Below are 24,566 nucleotides of genomic sequence, written 5' to 3'. Positions count from 1 at the left end.
TTGTATATACCTCATAATTTATTATCACGGCAAGATTATATACATATTTATACAGAATATATACCTCTATAGTGCCCTCTGTAGGGGGACCTCCGCCATTTCTCAGGTGATAGGAAAAAATATATATATGAAATTATACACAATATAAGAAAATCTATCTCGGTGATATTCGATTCCGGCTCTTCCTGGACGAGGTGACGGTGGTTGCTGTACGGCATGCGCAGTGATTTCCAGAGCGGAGGCCACCCTCGGCGTAATCCCTACCATTCATATGTCATCACACGTAATACTTGGGTTATGAATTCTCTCACCACATACATTTGGCTATATCCTGGCAATGGGAAGGTCCTGGAGATGATGGGGGGGTTGGGTGGTATCTCCCTCCATCCAGCTACTTGCCCCCTTGGTTGGCATTTGTTATCTAGAACTGGCGCTCTTGATAGGTACAGAATAACGCCGCGCCGTCCGTAACGCCGCAACACAAACCTTCAGAAGTTTTTTTTTTTTGGTGAGTTTCGGTAAAGTTTTTGGCTTCGTTCCAGGCAGGTTCCTTCAGAGCTTCGCTCATCTCCTGACTTTATGCCTCCTCTCCACCGCCAAGACTGTCCAGCTCGGTGCTGGCCGCCTTCATCTCGTGGTCCAACAGCGACGGGTTCCTCCTCCTCCGAAAATCGTGGGCAATCTCATCGAAGGATCTGCCCCTGGTTTCCGGGACGCGGAAATACGTGAAGATCAGGAAACCCAACAATAAGGCAGCGAAGAGGAGGAAGACGTACGGCCCACAGAGGTCCTGGAAATGAGAAGAGAACGTGAGATACGGGCAAAGGGAACCTCGTCTTCAGCGACCTACCTGGAGGTAGGTGACCAACACGCTCTACAGGCCAATGGAGACATTAGAAAATTGTTTCATCCAATAAATCCCTCTGACATTTCAAATTTAGACACGTGGAGAACCAAAACCTTTCTTTGGATTCCTTATTTCATTCAATTGGTTTAGTGGAATTCGATTTGTTAATTCTAATTCAACTGAAAATTGGAAAATTTCGGATTCAAATTTATTGTATTCAAAATTTGAATTGCGGAGGACCATTTTTATTATTTTCTATTCTATTTTTTTTTTGTATTTTATTTAAAAAAAAAAATATTTTTTTTTTTATTCTGTATTCTATTCGGAAATTTTATTTTCTAAAAGGTTAAAAATAAAATTTGAACAACAATAAAAAAAAATGAATGAATCTGAAATAATGAAACCAAAATTACGTCTAAAATTCCAATATTTGAATACAAAATTGAATTTGAAAACAAAAATATAATAAAATAGAAGAGAACAGAATAAAAAAAATTAAAGGAACATAAAGAATATAAGCATCTTCTGAAATTCAAATAAAATACAAAAAAAATAATCAAATTTTATTGTATTTAAATTATTATTATTTTTTTGGGGTGGGGGGGATTTCTATTCAATTATTTTATTCTGTATTCTATTCAATTATTTTTTTTTTTTCCTTTTTCGGAAAACAAAATTTCCGAACAATAAAAAAAAAAATGAATGAATCCAAAATAATGAAACCAAATTATGTCTAAAATTCCAATTTGAATACGAAATTTCTATTTTATTCTATTCTTGTTTTCAAATTCAGAGAACAGAATAAAAAATAAAGGAATATAAAAAATATAACCATCTTCTGAAATTCAAATACAATAAAATTTTGATTTTTTTTTTTTGTATTTTATTTCAATAATTATTTTTTTTTGGGGCGGGGGGATTTCTATTCAATTATTTTATTCTGTTCAAATCTTTTTTTTAATCTTTCACAAAACAAAATATCTGAACAACAATAAAAAAAAAAAAAAAAAAATGAATGAATCTGAAATAATGAAACCAAAATTACGTCTAAAATTCCAATATTTGAATACAAAATTGAATTTGAAAACAAAAATATAATAAAATAGAAGAGAACAGAATAAAAAAAATTAAAGGAATATAAAGAATATAACCATCTTCTGAAATTCAAATAAAATACAAAAAAAAATAATCAAATTTTATTGTATTTAAATTATTATTATTTTTTTGGGGTGGGGGGGATTTCTATTCAATTATTTTATTCTGTAGTCTATTCAAATTTTATTTTTAATCTTTCAGAAAACAAAATTTCCGAACAACAATAAAAAAAAAAAAAAAATGAATGGATCCGAAATAATGAAACCAAATTATGTCTAAAATTCCAATTTGAATACGAAATTTCTATTTTATTCTATTCTTGTTTTCAAATTCAGAGAACAGAATAAAAAATAAAGGAATATAAAAAATATAACCATCTTCTGAAATTCAAATACAATAAAATTTAGATTTTTTTTTTTTTGTATTTTATTTCAATAATTATTTTTTTTTGGGGCGGGGGGATTTCTATTCAATTATTTTATTCTGTTCAAATCTTTTTTTAATCTTTCACAAAACAAAATATCCGAACAACAATAAAAAAAAAAAAAAAAATGGAATTACGTACCGGTAATGTCCTTTTCCAGGAGTCTTTCAGGACAGCCACCTTTGAGAGACACTGGCTCCTCCCCTCTTAGGAAACACCGCCTTGATTTTCATGATTTAAGCCTCCTCCTCCCTTCGTTCCTCAGTTCTTCCAGAGTACCTCCGGCCAACTGGGGAGACACAAGAACACGTCAAATAAACAAACTTTTAAGTCTTACCTGACGGCCTCATGTAATGAGTTCCCGATGATCTGCAAAAAACTTGGGTGGGAACCGGTGCTGTCCTGAAAGACTCCTGGAAAAGGATGTTACCGGTACGTAATTCCATTTTTCCCCAATCGTCTTTCAGGACAGCCACCTTTGAGAGGATAAGCGAGTACCTTGTCTTAGGGTGGGACCTACTGCTTGCAGCACCTTGTGACCAAAGGGCTTGGTCTTTGGCTGAGAGAAGATCCAATCTATAGTGCTTCACGAACGTAGAAAACTTGAACCACGTTGCGGCTCTACAGATCTGTTCAGGAGACACACCAGCCCACATTGTCTGCGGAGTTGCCGCTGTCCTGGCTGAGTGTGCTTTAATTCTAACTGGAGGCTTTAATACCCCAACCGCGCAAGTCTGCCCAATGGCTGACCTTAATCATCTGGTTAGCGTACGTCTAAAGGCTTTGGAACCCTTCCTAGCCCCTGGAAGTAACACTAAAAGTAAATCAGACTTCCTGAACTGGCTTTGTGTAACCAAAATAATGAAGGACACGTCCAAGAAGATGTGTCCTGTTTGCTCACTGGTTTTGAACGAAAAATAGGCAGCATAATCTCTCGGACTCTCTGAGGATTAGAGACTACCATTAGGTAAAAAGGCCAGAATGATCTTAAAAACTGAATGGTCTGGAAAGGGAGTGCCTTAACAGAAAGGGTTTCGAGTTTACTCACTTTCCTTGCCGTAGTGATCGCCACAAAAAACACAGTTTTGAGAGTGATCAACCATAACCAGCCAGATTCCAATTGCTGAAAAAGGTTCCTTTGTGGGAACCTGTAAAACTAATGAGTGACCCCGACTGGGAAGGGGGCGACCAAAGGCTTGGTCTTTGCCTACTTAAGGCTCTAAGAACCTTACTATACCAAGGTCTGATGTTAGATGCCCTTCCAGGAATACGCTAAAAGCGAAAACCTGACTCTTCAATGTTTATGGGGCTAAACCTTTATCTGCCCCTGACTGCAGGAACTCTAGAACGGCTACAAGGCTGTGCACATTGAAGGAGTTCTCTGAGCATCAGCTGTTGAACCGTCTCCATACCTTCAAGAAAATGGTCTGAGTTTCTATTTACCTGCAATTCAGAAGAGTGGCTATTAAACAGTCTGAGACCTCTTTGCCCTTCAGCAATTCCTTCTCAGTAGCCAAGCTGCAAGAATCCACCTGGGGACCGCAGACTGGACCCTGGGAAAAGGGACACTCCTAGACCGGGAAAACCCGGGGGGGGGGGGGGGGTTCTACTGACAGGCCCTTCAGAATGGAGAACCACGGCCTCCTGGGCCCAAGAGGTGTGATTAGAAAATAGGTAGTAATCTCCACCTGAAAACTTCCCTGACCCTGCAGGAATCAGAACGGGAGGGGAGAAAGCATAGCACTTAGAGAAACCCTAACTCTGTGCTTTAGTGTGTCTGCTCCCGACCTCCCATCTCCCCTGTTCATGGAACAGGAGATGGCTTCCTTTGCGTTTTCCCTTGAGAAAAAGAGAGGTCCATCCAAGGAATCCCCCAACTCTGGGTGATCCATTCGAAGAACCTCCTGCTTGAGAACCTGGTTGCTCTGAGGAAATCTAATATCAGGATTTGCTCTCCTTCAAAACAGATCACTGAAAAGACAGGATTTCAATATTCGGCCCATCTGAGGATGGCCTTCGCTAGGACCCATAAAGGATCCGCTCCAGGAGTCCCCGTCCTGTCGACGCAAGCCACTGCCAAGGGATTGTTTCCATGACTCTTACATGAAGTCTCCAGAGAACTCTGAGAGGTCCTGAGAACCAGATCTACTGTTCTCAACTCCCTCCAATTTGAGGATCTCTTAGATTCCTTCCTGTACCAAACAGGAGTCTAGGTGTGTACCCCAACCTAAGCCGTTCGTATCGGTTGTAACCACCCTGGATACTGGGAAACTCCATTCTAGGTCTTGTAACAAACGTGCTCCCTTTCCCAAAGGGACCTCTTTACCTGAGTTGGAACCAAAGAGTCCCAAGACCCCTGACTGTGGTCCCAAATCTTCAAGATGAATAGTTTACAGAGGACGGTAACATGACCCCGTCCACTGAACTGCTAGGAGCGTGGCTGTCAGTAAACTCAACCTGCCTAACTGAGTTTTTGACAGTTGCCCTGGAGAAACAACAGTGCTCTGTCTATCTTCTGGATCTTCTCCAAGGAGGGAAGACCTTTTGTTCTGTTGAGCCCAGCACCTACCCCAGGAAGGTGACCCCCTGGTAAGGAATTTAAGTTGGGTTTCTCTAGGTTCAGAGGCCAACCCATGCTCACAAACAGGTCTTTTGTTACCTGTTGATCCCAAATCGACTGCGTCAGAGAAGGTACAAACCGGAGAAGATCTTCAGGACACACGATCACCGAGACTCCCCTGAGACGCAGGAATGCCAGAACTTCTACCATCACTTTGGTGAAGATAGGAGGAGGAAAGGGATAGCCCAAAAGGGAAGTGCTTTGAACTGAATGTGTAGCACCCCTACAGAAGTTATCACTGCCAGCCTAAGGAAACGCTGGTGGTTCTCTGCAATGGGAATATGCAGGTATGCATCCATACTATCCATGCCCTGAAAAAGTTTTGGTGGAAGAGGTGCCCTCACCCAGTGACCAAAACCAACGAAAGCCATCTGTAGGTGACTAAGACACACAGACGTTTCATGTTCAGGATGAGCCTGAATTTTCCCAAAGGCTTGTGAACCACCAAAATGTGAGAATAGGAGCCCTTTCTATATATCCTGCTGGGACCTGTATTACCACTTCCTGTTCCTCTAACTCCTGAAGAGGAAAGAAGGGCACATTTTGGTAGCTCAGTGACAAGGAGTCTCAAAAGAGGAGAGCTCTGAAAACTCCAAACGGTAACCTCTTACGATGATCCCCAACACAAACTGATTGGAGGTGATCATCTCCCACTGGGGGAGGAAGGCCCCTTTTTTACTGCTCCCCATATTTCTTCTTAAGGGGAAAGGCCTTTTTCTTATCAGCCGTGCGATCTAGCACTGCTTCAAGACCTGGCCAAAACAGCAGTAAACAGTAGCAGTAACAGCAGTCTCCTGTAAAAAGGATTCCAGAGCTTTGCTTTGGACGCCTTGTCCCCCTGCCATGTCTTCAGCCTTAAGGCCCTCCAGGCTGAGTTGGCCAGAGCCGAGGACCTTGCATACATTCGCATGGATTGAGTCGAAGCACCCGCAGTGTATGCTGACTCCTTAAGCACCATGGGAGAGGAGGATAGAAAAGTCTCCTCTGCTGTCATTGCTTCATGCATTAATCTGGATAAGCCAACACTTCATATTACGAGCCACCACTGTGGCTTCTATGTCAGGCTTAAAGATTTTCTTATTATAAATCCCAGGCATCCTTCAGAAGTGAATCCATCCAACAGCAGGTTTCCTGTAAAAAGGATTACACAGAGCTTTTGCCTTGGACGCCTTGACCCCCTGCCATGTCTTCAGCCTTGGAGCCCTCCAGGCTGAGTTGGTCAGAGCCGAAGATCTTGCATACATTCGCCTGGATTGAATCGAAGCAGCGTATGCCAACACCTTAAGCAGTATGGGAAAGGAGGATAGACTTCAGAAGTGAGTCCATCATTTCAAACATAGGGTCTGAAAGTATTCCCATGTCCCTGAGGACAGGTCAGTATGCCTGGACGTCTGAAGAAAGGTAGTCTCTAACCTGGGAGATTCTATTCCAGACAAGAGCTTCCTCTTCCGCCCAAGAAAAAACCTTTGCTTTAAAGCACCAGAAAAGAAAGGTTTTCCTTCGGGACCCCGCCATCCTGATGGCATCGATCAAGACATCATGAACCGGGAACACCCGCTTCCCCCAGGTCCTAGTACATCTGATCGTGGGGTGACAATGCCTTCTTCCTAAAGTGGTATGAATAGCTCTCAAGAGCTTATCCACTTCATCCAGGGGGAAGTTTATATCGAGGGGTTCTTTTGGGTTCCCCACCCAAGCCCTCACCTTTATCAGAGTCCCTTGGGAGTCTGAGACGGCACTGTCAACTTCTTCCTCAACTTCCTCTCTGGAACCCTCTAGACTCTCCCTTAACCTGCAGGAGGAACATCCATCGGGTTAGGTGGAACACTCTGCTGTGCTGGTGAAAGAGTGCTCTGGAGCTGAGGCCACTGGAACCTTCCCAGAAGCCGCCAGATATGCACCGTGTTCTGCTGCCTGTTTCCTGATGGCGCTCAAACAGGGACCTGAACCCTCTGAGGCCACTGGAACCTTAGGTTAAAGGTCTGACTGAGCTATCCGGTGCCTCAATACACTCTTTACCAAGTGCCTTTGAACCAGGGATTCCCCCAAAGAGGCTCTATATGAAGGACGCTCCCTCCTAGAACCAAGGGGAGACTTGCTCATGTCCTTCAGAGACCTAGAGATAAAAGAGCAGCATAAAATCCTAAAAAAAACAAACACCAGCACTACTTAAGAGGACCACCGGGAGTGCCCTCCCCTAGGATCAATCTCCATCTGGATCCCAGACGCACTGCCCTTCCCCCCGACCACCTAGGGGGAAAAAACACCAGTGGAGCTACTGGTTGTAAGGTAAGGGAACCCCTCGCCAGGGCTTTTACCTTTGAGTGGCTGGTGCCGTTACTCCTGGAGCTCCCGAAGCCACTGCTTTGGACATTCTCCTGTTTGAGGAAGAGTGGTACGAACGTGCCTCCAACAGCTACCTGTGCAACTGTAGAAAGAGAGGCTGCACCAGCCGAACGCTAGGTTCCCCTCCACGTGCCGCGTCCGGAACCGGAAGACGCGGATCCAACGAAGAGGTCCGCCCCCACCGGAATTGACGTCGCCCGCCAACCGGTCCGGCCTCTGGCTCCCAGCCGACTGGATACACAGGGGGGCCTTGGACGTCCTCGTTGCAGCGCCCCACTGGGCGAAACGCAGGGATGAACCTCCCCAAAAACTTCCTGCTTTCCCCAAGCGAAGATTGGAGTGCGTGTAGAAAAGGTCAGTCAAGAGTTCAGCTTCCCCAGCCGACCGGACTGCCTGTTCCGTTAAAACACCCGCGGGTGAACGGACGGACGACCCTGTAAAACTTCCTGCTTTCCCCAAGCGAAGTTTAGGGTATACGGACAGTACGAACGCTTCAGCTCCCCGCTGATCAGACTGTCAAGGGCCGACCGATAGACGGTCGGGTAACCGAGTGGGGCCGGGGCTCCGCTCGGATAGCTTCAGTCTCACCAACCGAATTCAGCTAAGGTTCCTTAGCGATGTCTCCCCACCGGAGGAAACACCATAACTGAGGAACGAAGGGAGGAGGAGGCTTAAATCATGAAAATGAAGGCGGTGTTTCCTAAGAGGGGAGGAGCCAGTGTCTCTCAAAGGTGGCTGTCCTGAAAGACGATTGGGGAAAAAAAAAAAATGAATGAATCTGAAATAATGAAACCAAAATTACGTCTAAAATTCCAATATTTGAATACGAAATTGAATTTGAAAACAAGAATAGAATAAAATAGAAGAGAACAGAATAAAAAAAATTAAAGGAACATAAAGAATATAACCATCTTCTGAAATTCAAATAAAATACAAAAAAAATAATCAAATTTTATTGTATTTAAATTATTATTATTTTTTTGGGGTGGGGGGGATTTCTATTCAATTATTTTATTCTGTAGTCTATTCAAATTTAATTTTTAATCTTTCAGAAAACAAAATTTCCGAACAACAATAAAAAAGAAAAAAAATGAATGAATCCGAAATAATGAAACCAAATTATGTCTAAAATTCCAATTTGAATACGAAATTTCTATTTTATTCTATTCTTGTTTTCAAATTCAGAGAACAGAATAAAAAATAAAGGAATATAAAAAATATAACCATCTTCTGAAATTCAAATACAATAAAATTTTGATTTTTTTTTTTGTATTTTATTTCAATAATTATTTTTTTTTGGGGCGGGGGGATTTCTATTCAATTATTTTATTCTGTTCAAATCTTTTTTTTAATCTTTCACAAAACAAAATATCTGAACAACAATAAAAAAAAAAAAAAAAAAATGAATGAATCTGAAATAATGAAACCAAAATTACGTCTAAAATTCCAATATTTGAATGCAAAATTGAATTTGAAAACAAAAATATAATAAAATAGAAGAGAACAGAATAAAAAAAATTAAAGGAATATAAAGAATATAACCATCTTCTGAAATTCAAATAAAATACAAAAAAAAATAATCAAATTTTATTGTATTTAAATTATTATTATTTTTTTGGGGTGGGGGGGATTTCTATTCAATTATTTTATTCTGTAGTCTATTCAAATTTTATTTTTAATCTTTCAGAAAACAAAATTTCCGAACAACAATAAAAAAAAAAAAAAAATGAATGGATCCGAAATAATGAAACCAAATTATGTCTAAAATTCCAATTTGAATACGAAATTTCTATTTTATTCTATTCTTGTTTTCAAATTCAGAGAACAGAATAAAAAATAAAGGAATATAAAAAATATAACCATCTTCTGAAATTCAAATACAATAAAATTTTGATTTTTTTTTTTTTGTATTTTATTTCAATAATTATTTTTTTTTGGGGCGGGGGGATTTCTATTCAATTATTTTATTCTGTTCAAATCTTTTTTTTAATCTTTCACAAAACAAAATATCTGAACAACAATAAAAAAAAATAAAAAAAAAATGAATGAATCTGAAATAATGAAACCAAAATTACGTCTAAAAATTCCAATATTTGAATACAAAATTGAATTTGAAAACAAGAATATAATAAAATAGAAGAGAACAGAATAAAAAAAATTAAAGGAACATAAAGAATATAACCATCTTCTGAAATTCAAATAAAATACAAAAAAAATAATCAAATTTTATTGTATTTAAATTATTATTATTTTTTTGGGGTGGGGGGGATTTCTATTCAATTATTTTATTCTGTAGTCTATTCAAATTTTATTTTTAATCTTTCACAAAACAAAATTTCCGAACAACAATAAAAAAAAATAAAAAAAATGAATGAATCCGAAATAATGAAACCAAATTATGTCTAAAATTCCAATTTGAATACGAAATTTCTATTTTATTCTATTCTTGTTTTCAAATTCAGAGAACAGAATAAAAAATAAAGGAATATAAAAAATATAACCATCTTCTGAAATTCAAATACAATAAAATTTAGATTTTTTTTTTTTTTGTATTTTATTTCAATAATTATTTTTTTTTGGGGCGGGGGGATTTCTATTCAATTATTTTATTCTGTTCAAATCTTTTTTTAATCTTTCACAAAACAAAATATCCGAACAACAATAAAAAAAATAAAAAAAAAAAAATAAAAAAAAATGAATGAATCTGAAATAATGAAACCAAAATTACGTCTAAAATTCCAATATTTGAATACGAAATTGAATTACAAAAAAAATAATCAAATTTTATTGTATTTAAATTATTATTATTATTATTTTTTTGGGGTGGGGGGGATTTCTATTCAATTATTTTATTCTGTAGTCTATTCAAATTTAATTTTTAATCTTTCAGAAAACAAAATTTCCGAACAACAATAAAAAAGAAAAAAAATGAATGAATCCGAAATAATGAAACCAAATTATGTCTAAAATTCCAATTTGAATACGAAATTTCTATTTTATTCTATTCTTGTTTTCAAATTCAGAGAACAGAATAAAAAATAAAGGAATATAAAAAATATAACCATCTTCTGAAATTCAAATACAATAAAATTTTGATTTTTTTTTTTTTTGTATTTTATTTCAATAATTATTTTTTTTTGGGGCGGGGGGATTTCTATTCAATTATTTTATTCTGTTCAAATCTTTTTTTAATCTTTCACAAAACAAAATATCCGAACAACAATAAAAAAAAAAAAAAAAAAAAAAATGAATGAATCTGAAATAATGAAACCAAAATTACGTCTAAAATTCCAATATTTGAATACGAAATTGAATTTGAAAACAAGAATAGAATAAAATAGAAGAGAACAGAATAAAAAAAAAGGAATATAAAGAATATACATCTTCTGAAATTCAAATACAATAAAATTTGATTATGTTTTTTTGTATTTTATTTAAATTATTATTATTTTATTTTTTTTGGGGGGGGGGGGGGATTTCTATTCAATTATTTTAGTCTGTATTCTATTCAAATCTTTTTTTTAATCTTTCAGAAAACAAAATTTTTGAACAACAATAAAAAAAAAAAAATGAATGAATCCGAAATAATGAAACCAAATTACATCTGAAATTCCAATATTTGAATACGAAATTGAATTTGAAAACAAGAATAGAATAAAATAGAAGAGAACAGAATAAAAAATTAAAGGAATATAAAGAATATAACCATCTTCTGAAATTCAAATACAATAAAATTTGATTATGTTTTTTGTATTTTTTTAAAATTATTATTATTTTTTTTGGTGGGGGGGGATTTCTATTCAATTATTTTATTCTGTATTCTATTCAATTTTTTTTTAATCTTTCAGAAAACAAAATTTCCAAACAAAAATGAATGAATCTGAAATAATGAAACCAAATTACGTCTAAAATTCCAATATTTGAATACGAAATTGAATTTGAAAACAAGAATAGAATAAAATAGAAGAGAACAGAATAAAAAATTAAAGGAATATAAAGAATATAACCATCTTCTGAAATTCAAATACAATAAAATTAGATTATTGTATTTGAATTTCAGAAGATGGTTATATTCTTCATATTCCTTTATTTTTTTTTTTTTATTCTGTTCTCTTCTATTTTATTCTATTCTTGTTTTAAAATTAAATTTCGTATTTAAATATTGGAATTTTAGATGTAATTTTGTTTCATTATTTCGGATTCATTACATTTTTTTTTTATTGTTTTTGTTTTCTGAATTTGTTTCTAATTTAATTTTAGAATTTGTAAAAACAAAAAAAAATTTAAATCCTCCTTCAAATTAATTCTATTCCAATTTCAGAAGACTGTTATTTTTTTTTTTTTATTCCATTTCCTAATTATTCTATTTCAAAATTTGAATAAAAAAAAAAAAAAACTTAAATCGGCCTTCAAATTCATTCTATTCGAATTTCGGAAGACGGTTATTTTTTATTCTATTTTCTAATCTATTCTATTCAAAATTTGAATTAAAAAAAAAAAAAAAAAATTTTTTAATAGAATAGATTAGAAAATAGAATAAAAAATAACCGTCTTCTGAAATTGGAATAGAATGAATTCGAAGGCCGATTTAAATTTTTTATTTTTTTTTTAATTCAAATTTTGAAGAGCCCCCATCCCTCTGTGCTTGCACGCAGAAATGAACGCATATACGCAAATCGCGACCGAAACTGTAAACCGCGTTCATGCCGCACGTGTTAGGTATCGCCGCGATCGTTAGAGCGAGAGCAATAATTCTGTAGCTCCTCTGTAACTCTGAACCGGTAACCTGTAGAGATTTTTAAAGCGTCGCCTATGGAGATTTTTAAGTACCGTAGTTTGTCGCCATTCCACGAGCGGGCGCAATTTAAAAGTGTGACATGTTGGGTATCTATTTACTTGACGCAACATCATCTTTCACATTATACAAAAAAAATGGTAACTTTACTGCACTGTTTGTTTGTTTTTTGTTTTTTTTTGTTTTTAAAACGTGAAAGTATTTTTTTTTTTTTTTTAAATCGTGAAAGTATTTTTTTTTTTTTTTTTTTTTTTAAATCGTGAAAGTATTTTTTTTTTTTTTTTTTTTAAATCGTGAAAGTATTTTTTTTTTCCCCCAAAAAAAGCTGCGTTTGAAAGACCGCTGCAAAAATACTGTATGACATAAAATATTGCAACGACCACCATTTTATTCTCTGGAACCTCTGCTTAAAAAAAAAATATATATAAATAAAAAAAAAAAAATTATATATTATGATATAAATATTTATTTAGGGGTTACAAGTAATTTTCAAGCAAAAAAAAAAAAAAAAAAAATACAGATTTTAACCACTCAAGGACCGAGTCTATTTCTGAGATTTAGTGTTTACAAGTTAAAAAATCTCAGAAATAGACTCGGTCCTTGAGTGGTTAAAATCTATTTTTTTTTTACTTGAAAATTACTTGTAACCCCCAAATAAATATCTATATTATAATAAAAAAATAAATATATTTTTATATATATATTTTTATATATATATATATATATATATATATATATATATATATATAATGCATATGTATGTGTGTGTATAATGTGTTTGGGGGTTCTAACACCCTAGAGAATAAAATGGCGGTCGTTGCAATACTTTTTGTCACACCGTATCTTACTCAGCGCACTTTTTTTGGAAAAATATACACTTGTCTTATTTTTTTTTCCATCCAAAAAAAAACAGTAAAGTTAGCCCAATTTTTCTGTTATATTGTGAAAGATAATGTTACACCGAGTAAACTGATACCCAACATGTCACGCTCCAAAATTGTGCCCCCCCCCCCCCCCCCCCCCGCTCATGGAATGGCGACAAACTTTTACCCTTAAAAATCTCCATAGGCAAAGTTTTAAACAAAAATTCTACAGGTTGCCAGTTTTGAGTTACAGAGGAGTTCCGGGGCTAGAATTATTTCTCTCACTCTACCGATCGCGGCGATACCTCACATGTGTGGTTTGAACCCCCCGATTTCATATGCGGGAGCTACTCGCGTATGCGTTTGCTTCTACACGTGAGCTTTGCAGGACGCGTTAAATAATAATACTTTATTTTTATTTTATTTTTTTTTTTAAAGAACATTCTAAAAATAAATAATAATAAAAAAAAATGTTTTATTATTTTTACACTGTTCTTAAAAAAAATAGAAACATTTTTTTTTTTTTTTAAAGAAGTCTAAAAATAAAAAATAAATTAATAATAAAAAATTTTTTTTATTATTTTTACACTGTTCTTTAAAAAAAAATATTTTTCTATTTTTTTTAAGAACAGTGTAAAAATAATAAAAATTATTTTTTTTATTATTATTTATTTTTTATTTTTAGACTGTTCTTTAAAAAAAATGTATTTTTCTATTTTTTTTAAGAACAGTCTAAAAATAAAAAATAAATAATAATAAAAACATTTTTTTATTATTTTTACACTGTTCTTTAAAAAAAAATGTATTTTTCTATTTTTTTTAAGAACAGTCTAAAAATAAAAAATAAATAATAATTAAAAAAATAATTTTTATTATTTTTACACTGTTCTTAAAAAAATAGAAAAATACATTTTTTTTTTGTTTTTTTAAAGAACAGTCTAAAAATAAATAATAATAATAAAAAAAATGTTTTATTATTTTTACACTGTTAAATAGAAAAATACATTTTTTTTATTTATTTATTTTTTTACACTGTTCTTTAAAAAAACTAAAAAAAATGGTGTCACTTTTGTTCCTATTACAAGGAATGTAAACATCCTTTGTAATAGAAAAAAAAAGTATGACAGGACCACTTGCATATGAGATCTGGAGGTCAAAAAGACTTCACATCTCATATTTACACTAAAATGCAATAAAAAATTAAAAAAATAAAGATAAAAATAGACATTTTTTTTTTTTTTTTAAATTATATTTAATTTTAAGGGCTATGGGTAGAAGTGGCTTCCGCCCTGCAATGTTATGGAGACGGTTGGGGGGGCGGGGGGGCATCTTCCCCTCACTGGTCTCCATACCAAACCAAGGAGAGGACCCGACCGCCTCCACCGCTGCCGACGGCTCCGGTATGAGGAGGAGGGCACTGGAGCGTGGGGGGGTGGGCTCTCCCACCGGCCATAAAAGTGATCTTGCGGTGAATCCGCCGCAGAGGCCACGTTTATCTTGTAGTGGACCGCCCGCTGAAGAAGAGGAGGATACCGGGGTTATGGAAGGTGCTGCCATAACAACGATAAAGTGCCATGGTATAATGACGGCGGGCGGAACAAATGTCAGAAGAAGGCTCGGGGCATGAAGGGGTTAAATTTGGATAAACACTCAAATGGAAAAAAAAATAAAAAATTTGGAACAAAAAAAAAAGGCGCAACACGTCCGGTGAAAATGTTGGTTTCTTACCGCCACGTATGGGAATCCCATCCCGATGATGAAGTTTGACGTCCAGTTGGTACATCCGGCGATGGCCATGGCTGCCGGCCGAGGACCTTGACTAAAGAGTTCCGCCACGATAAACCACGGGATAGGACCCGGCCCCACCTCGAAGAACGCCACGAATCCAAAAATGGCGGCCATGCTGAGAGAGCTGATGGCGGGGACGCTTTCCTGGAGAGACGGGGGAGGGAAATAAATGAGACACGACTTCTGGTGCCAAAACGGCAACCCAACCAGTTTTCTAGAACCGGGAAACAGACGTTTCGCTTCCGGGAACCGCAAGAGTTGGGTTCTCTTATTGGCAAGAAGAAGGTCTGCTCCGGTGCAGGAACCGCGTCCGGCTTTACCTTAGAACTCCTAAACCCCGCCCCCCAGGAGCCCCCCGTGTACTGCTCACCTGTAGGACCATGGCCACCGTCATCAATAAGGCACAGAGGATCATTCCCGCAAGGCCCACCAGGTGTAGGGTCCGTCTTCCTGCCCTCTCCACAAGGAACAGCTGCAAAGAAAACAACGAGAGCCCAACGATCATGGAAGAGAACCTGAACTGTAGAGACGGAACGAGGCAAAGTGGGGCCCTGGGGGCACGTAACAGCTTTGATTGACATTCATAGGAACTTATGTATATAGGGAAGCCGTCCCGTCTATATCGTCTCTACCGGTATGGCCCCACCCACTGCCCAGATCCTAGATGGGGAACCTCGGCACCCCACATGTTTGGGAACTACATTTCCCATGATGCTCCACTACACTGCAGAGTGCCAGAGCATCATGGGAAATGGAGATTATAAAACATCTGGGGTGCCGAGGTTCCCCATCACTGGCCTAGATTTGTCCAATGGCGGTTTGCCCCGGTTTACCGCAGGAGCCGGGAAGGTCCTAACTGGGGCCCCCGGTCCCTAGTCTGCCTTGTGGATGATTCAGCTCTGTGTGTGTGTGAGCTCCATCCCGGCTCATGTTCTTTGGTGTCACACAAAAGACTTTCCTACATAAACCCTTCGCCAATAACGGGGCGCTCCGACGTCAATGGCCCCCCAAGATTTGGTGATTAGAGATGTGCGCGGCGGGATTTTCATTTTGGCTTCGTTCCTTAAGATAAATCCTTTTGTTTCATCAGATTTGTTATGTTTACAATTATTCCTTTTAGGAATTTGTTTCGTATATTAATTATTTTCAAATCGATTCGAATTGCAAAAGAAGGTTATATGCATTCTATTCTATTTTCTTCATTTTCTATTCTCTTCTATTATTTTCATTTTCTAATTTATTCTTTTATTTTATTTTACGTTCTATTCTTTTATTGTAATTCTTTTATTTTCTATTTTATTATTAATACCATTAATATAATTTATATTTATATAGCACCAACGGTTTTCACAGTGTTTTACAACATATTATTTTCTATTCTTTTTATTTTCATTCTCTATTCTATTCTTTTATTTTCATTCTCTATTCTATTCTTTTATTTTCATTCTCTAATTTATTCTTTTATGTTCATTCTCTATTTTCATTCTTTTATTTTCATTCCCTATTTTCATTCTCTATTTTATTTTATGTTCATTCTCTATTTTATTCTTTTATTTTTATTCTTTTATTTTCATTCCCTATTTTCATTTTCTATTTTATTTTATTTTCCATTCTCCTCATTTTTATTTTATTTTCATTCTCTATTTTTCATTCTCCTCATTTTTATTTTATTTTCATTCTCTATTTTTCATTCTCCTCATTTTTATTTTATTTTCATTCTCTATTTTTCATTCTCCTCATTTTTATTTTATTTTCATTCTCTATTTTTCATTCTCCTCATTTTTATTTTATTTTCCATTCTCTATTTTATTCTTTTTTATTTTTATTCTTTTATTTTCATTCTCCTCATTTTTATTTTATTTTCCATTCTCTATTTTTCATTCTACTAATTTTTATTCTCATTTTTTATTTTAGTTTCCATTCTCTATTTTTCATTCTACTAATTTTTATTCTCCTCATTTTTATTTTATTTTCCATTCTCCTCATTTTTATTTTATTTTCCATTCTCCTCATTTTTTTTTTATTTTCCATTCTCTATTTTTCATTCTACTAATTTTTATTCTCCTCATTTTTTATTTTAGTTTCCATTCTCTATTTTTCATTCTACTAATTTTTATTTTCCTCATTTTTTATTTTATTTTCCATTCTCCTCATTTTTATTTTATTTTCCATTCTCCTCATTTTTATTTTATTTTCCATTCTCTATTTTCCATTCTCCTCATTTTTTATTTTAGTTTCCATTCTCTATTTTTCATTCTACTAATTTTTATTCTCCTCATTTTTATTTTATTTTCCATTCTCCTCCATTTTTATTTTATTTTCCATTCTCCTCATTTTTATTTTATTTTCCATTCTCCTCATTTTTTATTTTAGTTTCCATTCTCTATTTTTCATTCTACTAATTTTTATTCTCCTCATTTTTATTTTATTTTCCATTCTCTATTTTTCATTCTACTAATTTTTATTCTCCTCATTTTTTATTTTAGTTTACATTCTCTATTTTTCATTCTACTAATTTTTATTCTCCTCCATTTTTATTTTATTTTCCATTCTCCTCATTTTTTATTTTATTTTCCATTCTCCTCATTTTTATTTTATTTTCCATTCTCCTCATTTTTATTTTATTTTCCATTCTCTATTTTCCATTCTCCTCATTTTTTATTTTAGTTTCCATTCTCTATTTTTCATTCTACTAATTTTTATTCTCCTCATTTTTATTTTATTTTCCATTCTCTATTTTATTCTTTTATTTTTATTCTTTTATTTTCATTCTCCTCATTTTTATTTTATTTTCCATTCTCGATTTTTCATTCTACTAATTTTTATTCTGCTCACTTTTTATTTTATTTTTCATTCTCCTCATTTTTATTTTATTTTTCATTCTCCTCATTTTTATTGTATTTTTCCATTCTATTATGTTTTATTCTATTTGTTTCTATTCTATAAAAGCAGCCTAAGTCGGAATCATCATCTTATTTCACATTTATATCTCGCTGTATTTATTGCAATTTGAACTTTATATTCAAATTCGGATAATTCATTTGTTTATAACATTTTTATTTGGGATTCATTGAAATTCATTACGATTGTAAGTTGGAAAATTCAGATACATCCGAATCTCCGAATATTGAAAATTTCTTCCAAATTTCGATTGGTAACAAAAAACGAATCGCACGTGTCTGTTGGTAACGTGAGACCCAGGAAATCAGTTTTGAAAAGGAGGGGGGGGGGGGGGGGGATGGTGTAGCGCTCTTCACTTGTCCCACATACTCCACTAATAGTTGTCCTAAGAAGCTCTATCGCTCCTGTGGACTTTTTATTTATTTATTTTTATTTTTCAACAAGCTTAAAAAGCATTAACGTTATGCCCGCCCCCGAGGAGCCTCGCTTAGCGTTTTCACTAAACTCCGGGCGTGGCTGGCAGCTTGTGACCTCTGAGATGTGGAACTGTGATTGCTTCCAACTTTGTGCACAATAAGAGCTCCTCTCCCGATATAAAAGCCCCAACCCAACCCAACCCAACCCAACCCGATCCAACCCGATCCTTCTCTTCTACCCGGCAGAACCGGAAAAAGAAGATCCCGCTGAAAAGAACTCTCATATAATAAGAAGTGTGTGGCCAGGTCGGTATGGAGCAGTGATGGTGAACCTCGGCACCCCATGATCCCGAGGCAATGTCTTGGAACTACGTTTCCCAAGATGCCCCACTACATCCCGAGGCAATGTCTCGGAACTACGTTTCCCAAGATGCCCCACTACATCCTGAGGCAATGTCTTGGAACTACGTTTCCCATGATGCTCCACTACATCCCGAGGCAATGTCTTGGAACTACGTTTCCCAAGATGCCCCACTACATCCCGAGGCAATGTCTTGGAACTACGTTTCCCATGATGCTCCATTACATCCCGAGGCAATGTCTCGGAACTACGTTTCCCAAGATGCTCCACTACATCCCGAGGCAATGTCTTGGAACTACGTTTCCCATGATGCTCCACTACATCCCGAGGCAATGTCTTGGAACTACGTTTCCCATGATGCTCCACTACATCCCGAGGCAATGTCTTGGAACTACGTTTCCCATGATGCTCCACTACATCCCGAGGCAATGTCTTGGAACTACATTTCCCATGATGCTCCACTACATCCCGAGGCAATGTCTTGGAACTACGTTTCCCATAATGCTCCACTACATCCCGAGGCAATGTCTTGGAACTACATTTCCCATGATGCTCCACTACATCCCGAGGCAATGTCTTGGAACTACGTTTCCCATGATGCTCCACTACATCCTGAGGCAATGTCTTGGAACTACGTTTCCCATGATGCTCCACTACATCCCGAGGCAATGTCTTGGAACTACGTTTCCCGTAATGCTCCACTACATCCCGAGGCAATGTCTTGGAACTACGTTTCCCGTAATGCTCCACTACATCCCGAGGCAATGTCTTGGAACTACGTTTCCCATGATGCTCCACTACATCCCGAGGCAATGTCTTGGAACTACGTTTCCCATGATGCTCCACTACATCCCGAGGCAATGTCTTGGAACTACGTTTCCCGTAATGCTCCACTACATCCTGAGGCAATGTCTTGGAACTACGTTTCCCGTAATGCTCCACTACATCCCGAGGCAATGTCTTGGAACTACGTTTCCCAAGATGCTCCACTACATCCCGAGGCAATGTCTTGGAACTACGTTTCCCGTAATGCTCCACTACATCCCGAGGCAATGTCTTGGAACTACGTTTCCCATGATGCTCCACTACATCCTGAGGCAATGTCTTGGAACTACATTTCCCATGATGCTCCACTACATCCCGAGGCAATGTCTTGGAACTACGTTTCCCGTAATGCTCCACTACATCCCGAGGCAATGTCTTGGAACTACGTTTCCCATGATGCTCCACTACATCCTGAGGCAATGTCTTGGAACTACATTTCCCATGATGCTCCACTACATCCCGAGGCAATGTCTTGGAACTACGTTTCCCATGATGCTCCATTACATACTGAGGCAATGTCTTGGAACTACGTTTCCCATGATGCTCCACTACATCCTGAGGCAATGTCTTGGAACTACATTTCCCATGATGCTCCACTACATCCTGAGGCAAGGTCTTGGAACTACGTTTCCCATGATGCTCCACTACATCCCGAGGCAATGTCTTGGAACTACGTTTCCCGTAATGCTCCACTACATCCCGAGGCAATGTCTTGGAACTACATTTCCCATGATGCTCCACTACATCCCGAGGCAATGTCTTGGAACTAAGTTTCCCATGATGCTCCACTACATCCCGAGGCAATGTCTTGGAACTAAGTTTCCCATGATGCTCCACTACATCCCGAGGCAATGTCTTGGAACTACGTTTCCCATGATGCTCCACTACATCCCGAGGCAATGTCTTGGAACTACGTTTCCCATGATGCTCCACTACATCCCGAGGCAATGTCTTGGAACTATGTTTCCCATGATGCTCCATTACATCCCGAGGCAATGTCTTGGAACTACGTTTCCCAAGATGCTCCACTACATCCCGAGGCAATGTCTTGGAACTACGTTTCCCATGATGCTCCATTACATCCCGAGGCAATGTCTTGGAACTACGTTTCCCAAGATGCCCCACTACATCCCGAGGCAATGTCTTGGAACTACGTTTCCCATGATGCTCCACTACATCCCGAGGCAATGTCTTGGAACTACATTTCCCATGATGCTCCACTACATCCCGAGGCAATGTCTCGGAACTACGTTTCCCAAGATGCTCCACTACATCCCGAGGCAATGTCTTGGAACTACGTTTCCCGTAATGCTCCACTACATCCCGAGGCAATGTCTTGGAACTACGTTTCCCATAATGCTCCACTACATCCCGAGGCAATGTCTTGGAACTACATTTCCCATGATGCTCCACTACATCCCGAGGCAATGTCTTGGAACTACGTTTCCCATGATGCTCCACTACATCCTGAGGCAATGTCTTGGAACTACGTTTCCCATGATGCTCCACTACATCCCGAGGCAATGTCTTGGAACTACGTTTCCCGTAATGCTCCACTACATCCCGAGGCAATGTCTTGGAACTACGTTTCCGTAATGCTCCACTACATCCCGAGGCAATGTCTTGGAACTACGTTTCCCATGATGCTCCACTACATCCTGAGGCAATGTCTTGGAACTACATTTCCCATGATGCTCCACTACATCCTGAGGCAAGGTCTTGGAACTACGTTTCCCATGATGCTCCACTACATCCCGAGGCAATGTCTTGGAACTACGTTTCCCGTAATGCTCCACTACATCCCGAGGCAATGTCTTGGAACTACATTTCCCATGATGCTCCACTACATCCCGAGGCAATGTCTTGGAACTAAGTTTCCCATGATGCTCCACTACATCCCGAGGCAATGTCTTGGAACTAAGTTTCCCATGATGCTCCACTACATCCCGAGGCAATGTCTTGGAACTACGTTTCCCATGATGCTCCACTACATCCCGAGGCAATGTCTTGGAACTACGTTTCCCGTAATGCTCCACTACATCCCGAGGCAATGTCTTGGAACTACGTTTCCCATAATGCTCCACTACATCCCGAGGCAATGTCTTGGAACTACGTTTCCCGTAATGCTCCACTACATCCCGAGGCAATGTCTTGGAACTACGTTTCCCGTAATGCTCCACTACATCCCGAGGCAATGTCTTGGAACTACGTTTCCCATGATGCTCCACTACATCCTGAGGCAATGTCTTGGAACTACATTTCCCATGATGCTCCACTACATCCTGAGGCAAGGTCTTGGAACTACGTTTCCCATGATGCTCCACTACATCCCGAGGCAATGTCTTGGAACTACATTTCCCATGATGCTCCACTACATCCCGAGGCAATGTCTTGGAACTACGTTTCCCAAGATGCCCCACTACATCCCGAGGCAATGTCTTGGAACTACGTTTCCCATGATGCTCCACTACATCCCGAGGCAATGTCTTGGAACTACATTTCCCATGATGCTCCACTACATCCCGAGGCAATGTCTCGGAACTACGTTTCCCAAGATGCTCCACTACATCCCGAGGCAATGTCTTGGAACTACGTTTCCCGTAATGCTCCACTACATCCCGAGGCAATGTCTTGGAACTACGTTTCCCATAATGCTCCACTACATCCCGAGGCAATGTCTTGGAACTACATTTCCCATGATGCTCCACTACATCCCGAGGCAATGTCTTGGAACTACGTTTCCCATGATGCTCCACTACATCCTGAGGCAATGTCTTGGAACTACGTTTCCCATGATGCTCCACTACATCCCGAGGCAATGTCTTGGAACTACGTTTCCCGTAATGCTCCACTACATCCCGAGGCAATGTCTTGGAACTACGTTTCCCGTAATGCTCCACTACATCCCGAGGCAATGTCTTGGAACTACGTTTCCCATGATGCTCCACTACATCCTGAGGCAATGTCTTGGAACTACATTTCCCATGATGCTCCACTACATCCTGAGGCAAGGTCTTGGAACTACGTTTCCCATGATGCTCCACTACATCCCGAGGCAATGTCTTGGAACTACGTTTCCCGTAATGCTCCACTACATCCCGAGGCAATGTCTTGGAACTACATTTCCCATGATGCTCCACTACATCCCGAGGCAATGTCTTGGAACTAAGTTTCCCATGATGCTCCACTACATCCCGAGGCAATGTCTTGGAACTAAGTTTCCCATGATGCTCCACTACATCCCGAGGCAATGTCTTGGAACTACGTTTCCCATGATGCTCCACTACATCCCGAGGCAATGTCTTGGAACTACGTTTCCCATGATGCTCCACTACATCCCGAGGCAATGTCTTGGAACTACGTTTCCCATGATGCTCCATTACATCCCGAGGCAATGTCTTGGAACTACATTTCCCATGATGCTCCACTACATCCCGAGGCAATGTCTTGGAACTACGTTTCCCAAGATGCCCCACTACATCCCGAGGCAATGTCTTGGAACTACGTTTCCCATGATGCTCCACTACATCCCGAGGCAATGTCTTGGAACTACATTTCCCATGATGCTCCACTACATCCCGAGGCAATGTCTTGGAACTACGTTTCCCAAGATGCTCTTGTACTCTTCCCAAGATGCTCCACTACATCCCGAGCCAATGTCTTGGAACTACGTTTCCCATGATGCTCCACTACATCCCGAGGCAATGTCTTGGAACTACATTTTCCATGATGCTCTTGCCCTCTGCCTCGGGATGTAGTGGGGCATCATGGGAAATGTAGTTCCAAAACATTGCCTCAGGATGTAGTGGGGCATCATGGGAAACGTAGTTCCGAGACATTGCCTCAGGATGTAGTGGAGCATCATGGGAAACGTAATTCCAAGACATTGCCTCAGGATGTAGTGGGGCATCATGGGAAACGTAGTTCCGAGACATTGCCTCAGGATGTAGTGGAGCATCATGGGAAACGTAGTTCCAAGACATTGCCTCAGTATGTAGTGGGGCATCATGGGAAACGTAGTTCCGAGACATTGCCTCAGGATGTAGTGGAGCATCATGGGAAACGTAGTTCCAAAACATCTGGGGTGCCAAGGTTCACCATCACTGGTCTAGAGACTGTGGACTGTGTCATCGGCCTAAACAGAGAAAGGAGATAGATCTTTTCCCGTACCGACACCACCGTAAAGGCCGTGTTGACGATTCCTGCCCCGATGGTGGCGTAGATCGGCTGCTCCACTCCGGCTTTAGCAAAGATATCGGTGGAATAATAGAAGATCTGAGGAAAGACAATGAAAACCGGTCACATCTCAAGCCTCCTTCACGTTGCCGAGGGACTTTACACGGGACGGCCAGTGGAGAAGACTCACCGCATTGATGCCGGAAAGTTGTTGGGAGAGTTGGAGGATTATGGCCACCATCATGGGTTGCCGGTATTGTCTGGACCTGAAGATCTGCGGGATGGTGACCTTCTGCTCCATGTCCATCCGTCTCTTCTCTTCCTTCATCTCCGAGAGGGCACCCGATACATCCATGAGACCGGTCAGACGCCGCAGACCTGGGAAAAGGGGGCAAGGGGGTGAGACGTGGCAGGAGACCCACCAAGCTTATTGTCACTGGTCCACGCCGTATGGTGACCCTCCACACTCCGATATACTCCACTCATACTGTGGTCAGTGTCCCCTCCTGCCCTTTATACTCCGTGCCAGGCCAAGCCAAGGGCAAGTATGCCAAACTGCCCCCCCCCACCCAAGAAATGTGGCACTAATCTGCATGATTACCCTCTAACCATAAATTCCCCCTCCTGCTCATACAAATCTGCCCCCCCCTGCTGAATGAAATGCCCCCTCCACCCCCCCCCCCCAAAAAAAAAGACCTCCAAGCACAAATCTTCCACCCCTCAAATTTCCCCTCCAAGTACTCATTCACCCTCCTACACTCCAAATCCCCCTCCTAGCACAAACTGCCCCCAATCATCCCTACTACCACCCTATCCCACCTCCTAGCACAAACCTCCCCCAATCATCCCTACTACCACCCCCATCCCATCTCCTAGCACAAACCTCCCCTAATCATCCCTACTACCACCCCCATCCCACTTCCTAGCACAAACCTCCCCCAATCATCCCTACTACCACCCCCATCCCACCTCCTAGCACAAACCACCCCCAATCATCCCTACTACCACCCCCATCCCACTTCCTAGCACAAACCTCCCCCAATCATCCCTACTACCACCCTCATCCCACTTCCCAGCACAAACCTCCCCCAATCATCCCTACTACCACC

At 38.9% G+C, this 24,566-nt stretch overlaps 1 protein-coding gene across 1 annotated transcript in view; it reads right to left on the bottom strand.

Moving 5' to 3' along the window:
- LOC143962434 (solute carrier family 2, facilitated glucose transporter member 4-like) overlaps positions 1-24,566 on the bottom strand; it is a 32,006-nt gene continuing 7,440 nt past the window's right edge. Inside the window, exons 5-9 of the mRNA XM_077471709.1 lie at positions 23,648-23,835; positions 23,452-23,556; positions 15,149-15,250; positions 14,719-14,922; positions 1-790 (exon numbers count right to left, since the gene is read on the bottom strand). Coding sequence (XP_077327835.1) covers positions 578-790; positions 14,719-14,922; positions 15,149-15,250; positions 23,452-23,556; positions 23,648-23,835 — 812 coding nt within the window. The 3' untranslated portion in view covers positions 1-577. The remainder of the gene's footprint in view (positions 791-14,718; positions 14,923-15,148; positions 15,251-23,451; positions 23,557-23,647; positions 23,836-24,566) is intronic.

This window comes from Lithobates pipiens, unplaced genomic scaffold (genome assembly GCF_037356315.1).
Source record: "Lithobates pipiens isolate NorthernLeopardFrog02 unplaced genomic scaffold, aLitPip1_a1.2 Scaffold_8, whole genome shotgun sequence".
In the NCBI taxonomy this organism is placed as follows: Eukaryota; Metazoa; Chordata; class Amphibia; order Anura; family Ranidae; genus Lithobates; species Lithobates pipiens.
This window is presented reverse-complemented; position numbering and strand designations above follow the sequence as displayed.